General features: G+C 55.5%; 1 protein-coding gene across 1 annotated transcript in view; it reads left to right on the top strand.

Moving 5' to 3' along the window:
- The window catches only part of LASP1 (LIM and SH3 protein 1), a 32,132-nt gene that overhangs the window by 557 nt on the left and 26,194 nt on the right, over positions 1–5,381 (top strand). Inside the window, exon 2 of the mRNA XM_027666353.1 lies at positions 4,374–4,468. Coding sequence (XP_027522154.1) covers positions 4,374–4,468 — 95 coding nt within the window. The remainder of the gene's footprint in view (positions 1–4,373; positions 4,469–5,381) is intronic.

Raw genomic sequence — 5,381 nt, 5'->3', positions numbered from 1 at the left:
TCCAGGGATATTTCCACGCTCCCCCTTCAGGACCCCCTTTTCCAGGGGTATTTCCACGCTCCCCCTTCAGGACCCCCTTTTCCAGGGGTATTTCCACCGAGTCTTGGAGGTCACATCATTATGGGACCCCATTGTCCGGGGGGTCCCCCACACTCTTTCCAGCCCTGGGGAGCACCAGGGAATGTGGTTCTTTCCCCCTCTCCACCATCCTTTTCCCGGTGATATCCCCACGGGACCCCCATTCCTGGCGATGTTTCCACGCTGCCCACCCGAATCCTGGAGGGGGGGATCACATCCCTGTGGGACCCCATTATCCCGTGGGTCCCCCACACTCCTCCCAGCCCTGGAGGTGGCACTTCTCGTGCCACGCTGGGCGACGTGGATGGAGCCCTTTTCCCAGGGTTCTCCAGTGGCATCCAGGACTTTCCCTTGTATATCAGATTGATATATTTATTGTAATATCTCTAATTAAAAGGCAGCACATCCCTGTGCCTGCAGAGGCCGAAGGAAAGCAACAGTTAATGCTTCCCTGGAGCAAGGAACCTCATCTGGTTTCCATTATCCAGCTTTTTCCCTTTTTTTTTTTTTCTCCAAATCTTCCATCCCAATTGATACTTCCCTGTTCCAGTCCCTGGGCTGCCTCCTTTAACATGGAGTATCCCTTTTTCTGAGTATTTTCCCATCAAAAACCCAAAGCTCTGGGCTGGAGGTGAGGAAGGTGGTGGTGGGTCTCCATTCCCTGTGCTGTTCCCAGGGGATTTACTTCCCAACTAACCCATCCTGGAGAGCTGAGCTGTTCTCCTCCTCCCCCTCCTCTCCCAGGCTTCTGGGACGACCAGTTTAGGGACTAAAAAAAGTAACTGGAAGAATGCTGGGCTCTCCAGCGACATTCCTGAGCTTTGCAGACCCCGTTGCTCACATTTTTAAGGGATGATGTTTCCTCCTGGGGCTGGGAATGGCTTGGAGCTGAACTGTCACCCCTGGGTTTTGGGGGCAGTGAGTGGCTCAGTCTCCTGGAGCCTGGGCTGGCCTCCAGTGGCTGCAGGGTGTTGGGATTGGGGATAATTGGAAGGGAAGTGGGGTTGTGGATCACTGGAAAGGGAAGGGGGTTATTGGGATTGTGGATATTTGGAAGGGAAGGGGGGGATGAGCCGTCACTTCCTCCTGCTCAGACACTGTCTGGGGTCTGTGCTCTGTCTGGTCTGGTGATTGTGTGTCCAGGAACACCCGGAGATGGTGTTATTCCAGCTGTTGGGAAGCAGGCAGGAGCCTGCAGTCACCATCTTGTGCTTCTCGGGCTCTTTATCTGCTTCCTCTTCCTAAAAATCATGGCACTCGTGGGCCAACACACCCCACCCAACCTGCTGCCCAGGGCTTCACCTCTCCTGGGGCTCCTGGCTGGGAGAGCTGACCCACTTCCCATAAAACCCTGGGATTGGCCTGGTGCTGCAGTGCCTGCCTCCCTGCTTTTCCTGCACCTGGAGCAAAGTCCTAAGGGCAGCCAGGGCGTGTTTGCAGAAGTTGTGCTGATTACAAGGGGCTGCTGGGAGGGGAAACGTGTCTGTGGTGCCTCTGCTGTGCCGCTGGGCTTGCTCTGAAACCCGGAAAGCCCATTTCCCTCCTGGGATCCGCGGAAAACTCGCTGCTCTGTGGGGCTGCCAGGGGGAGCAGAACCCACCTGCCCACAGCCCTGGGGCTGCCCCTCGGCTCTCAGCCCGTCCTGGGAGGGTTTGGGGACGTGCTGCTGTCCCTGCCCCCACGGGAAGGTGCTGGGGAAGGTGCTGGGTGATGTCTCGGCTTCCGCAGGGGAAGTGACACCCCAGAGCTGTCCTGGGGCTGTGGCTGCTGAGCCCAAGGAGGGCTGAGGAGCTGCTCTGAGAAGGGACGAGTCACCCTGAGCTCTGCAGGGCCTGAAACCCCAACCAGGTTGATCTGCAGCCCAGGGGGTCCCTCCTTGTGTTGTCCCCAAACCCTGGAGCCTCCAGTGGTGCCTGTTCTGGGTGTGCAGTGATGCCTTGGTTTGCTCTGACCCAGGGGAGCTGGGGCTGCCCCATCCCTGGAGGTGTCCAAGGCCAGGTTGGATGGGGCTTGGAGCAACCTGGGCTAGTGGGAGGTGTCCCTGGGGGTGGAACTGGATTGTGTCCAAGGTCCCTTCCCACCCAAACCATCCCCTGGTTCTAGAAATAGATCCCAACACTGTGGCCCTGAGCTCTGTCCCCAGACCTGCTCTTCTGGGAGGAGGGAAGCTGCCACTCCCAGAGGAGCCTTCCAGGGTGTGCTTCCCATCCAGCCCAGCCTGGTGGACCTCCAGAGCTGTACCTGGAATTGCCTCCAGGCCTTCAGAGCACTTCAGGCTGGGAATTGGAAAGGAATTGGAAAGCACAGGCGTTAATGCTCCTCTGAAAACCCACTTGAAGCCTGTCCTCTTTCTCTGCAGCCGTGCTGGAGTGTTCCAGGAAGCCTAAATAACTCCTGTTCCCCTGTGTCCAGCCGTGTTCCAGCCCTCCTTTTAGTGCTGCCTTAGAGTCTGTGGGTCTGCCATCAAATCCACCCAGTGTGAGGCAGAGTTTGAGGGCAGCAAAGGTTTAAGGTTTAAGGGTAGAGCAGATGGGCAGAGCCCCAGGACAGGAACACCACTGCTGAGCAATTCCTAATGGGAACTGAGGCAGGAATATCCTGGAATTGCTTGGCTGGGGGTAGACCCTGCCTGGGAGAGTCATTCTGCCACGGTCAGGGGGCAGCTGGCTGTGCCAGATCCTCCCTGGCTCCGTGGGAGCTGGGGGATTCCTGAAGGAAAAGGCTCTGGGATCACGTTGGCTGTCAGCTCATCCCTGTGGATTGACAGTGTTTTGTGCACAGCTATTGCTGGGAAGGGTTAATTACCCCCAGCAGAAAGGCTTTGACCCCCAACAACCCCAAAGAACTCGGGATTCGGCTGTTCTGTCTGTCCCTAAAGAGTTCCAAAGCTTGGGATGGGGAGGGAAAGTCACCCTGGCCAGGCTGTTTGGGAAGGGGGTGTGTGGAGCAAAGCCCCTCTGGCTGTGGGTGCTGGAGGAACTCGTGTAACCAGAGGGAAGGAACAAATATGTTGCTCAGAGCAACTGAAAGGAGGAAAATTGTCCTCCTGGGCTGAGTCACGTCTCCAGAGCCTGGCAGTGTTTGTGCTCGGGGTGTGGTGACACCAGGGCTTGGCTCCCTGCAGGAGCAGGGCTTTGGGGTGGGGAAATGACTTCTCAAACGTCTGAGGGTGGAAAAATCACAGCTAGAACCCCCAGCTGGGTGCCCTGGGTTTGCTTTTTGAGTGCTCAGCGTGGGCCTGGCTCCCAGGTCTCCCTGTCATCTAATTGGTGGTTTGAGCTCCTAATTTGGGGATTTTTTTTGGCTGATTTTTTTTCCCCCCTGACTTTGCAGGGTTTGGGTGCTGGAGGAGGGAGGGCAGCTCTGGGGCAGGAGTGATTTTTCCCTGTGTGAGTAAAGGTGTTGCTTTGGGCTGTGCATTCCCCGTTTCCCTGCTCCAGCTCAGCCCTTGCCTGTGCAGGAGCTTCCCTCCCTGGGCTGGGCCCTGGGAATTTTTGACTCCAGACCCCTCAAATCCTGATGGAAATGCAGAGTCTGGGCACTGGGTGACTGGCAGGACACTGACCTTGGTCTGTGTGGGGCTGAGCAGCCTCAGAATGACAAAATCAGAACCATTTTGGTTGGAAGGACCTCTAAGGTCGACCTTTAATTCCTTGGGAGCAGCTCTGAGCTGTTCTGATCGGGTTCCTTCCAGCCTGGGAACCCACTGGGGCCAACTCAGCACCAAGTGGAAATCATTTATTTAGGAGCAGCCCTAAAAACCACCTTCAAACAGCCCTTTAGGGTTTACTGGGGGGTCTCAGCCCGTGATGTTGGGCCGTGGTCTGAATTCTGCCTTCAGCCTTGGATCTCTGTGAGCTCCCTGTGCCTGCTTCCCACGAGAACCTTTTCCTCCCTGCCCGTGTCTCCCTGGCTGGTGCAGCCTCACCTGACCTGCTCTTCTGGCTGGCACCTGGCAAAGCTCAGCAGAAAAACCCTAAAGCAGCAACTCTGAAGCCTCCAAACCGGGGCTGTTGCCTCTGGTGGAGCTGGAGCTTCCCCCATCCCGTGTTTGGCCGAGGTGGAAGCTCGGATAGGATGCACTGGGAGGCTCAGGGAGGTTCATTTTACCCTCAGTCAGTCAGGATATCTCCTGTCCTCCAGATTTTTCGGGAGTCAGGGGTGGCACTGCTGATACCCCGGGAGCTGCTGGGTTGGAATTTTGTGATTCCAGCGGGACCTGGGCCTGCCTGGGGGGGTCACTGGTGTTAATGGGGGGGTCACTGGTGTTAATGGTTGTCCTGTCTGTGTTTCAGTTCTGGCACAAAGCATGTTTCCACTGCGAGACCTGCAAGATGACCCTAAACATGAAGAACTACAAGGGCTACGAGAAGAAGCCGTATTGCAACGCGTGAGTCCCGGGGCTGGGGGGGCTGATCTGGGGTTTGCTGGACCCTCCTCCCTCTTAAACATCAGCCCCCACCCTGAAACGAGGGGTGGGGGGCACCCTGACCTGTCCTGAAACTCTTTTGGTGTTTGCTGGGAACGCAGGGAAAGTGCTGGATGAAGGGATCACACACCAGTTAATACTGATTTTAAATCAGTCACACACCAGTTAATACTGGTTTTAAATTGGGGGTCTCACACCAATTAATACTGGTTTTAAATCAAGGGTCACACACCAGTTAATACTGGTAAATCAGGGTCACACACCAGTTAATACTGGTTTTAAATCAAGGGTCATACACTAGTTAATACTGGTTTTAAATGGGGGTCACACACCAATTAATACTGGTTTTAAATGGGGGTCACACACCAATTAATACTGGTTTTAAATGGGGGTCACACACCAATTAATACTGGGTTTAAATCAGGGGATCACACACTAATTAATACTGGTACTAACCCGGGTTTTTCCAGGCCTAAATCCCAGCTGGTGGCTGCTCTCCAGGCCCAGCGTGGGTGGGCAAGAGGGGAATAAAATCCCAATCCAGGCAGGCATTTCCCTGGAGCTGATCCCAACCTGTGCCCCCTTAAAGAAGAGGGAATCAAAAGGTGATTTCTTTCCCCCCCTCGGGTGTCTGGGAGGAGGGGACAAGGGCCAGGGGGTCACCACGGCCTGTGCTCTGCTGGGCTGGGGGCCAGGGCAGTCACCTGGATTTACTGCTGCTCACCTGGGAGGGAAATGAATCTGGAAGGAAACAAAGCTTGAAGGCAAAATCCTTCTCTCCTGAGCAGGGAATGGAGGCAGGGCAGGGTAGAACAAGAGCAGCTGCCTGGTCCCTTTTTTGGTCCCTTTTTTGGTCCCTTTTTTGGTCCCTTTT

The sequence above is a fragment of the Corapipo altera genome, unplaced genomic scaffold (assembly GCF_003945725.1).
Source record: "Corapipo altera isolate COAL_440 unplaced genomic scaffold, ASM394572v1 200, whole genome shotgun sequence".
NCBI lineage: Eukaryota > Metazoa > Chordata > Aves > Passeriformes > Pipridae > Corapipo > Corapipo altera.
Note: the sequence above shows the minus strand (reverse complement) of the source record. Positions and strands in the feature narration are given on the sequence as shown.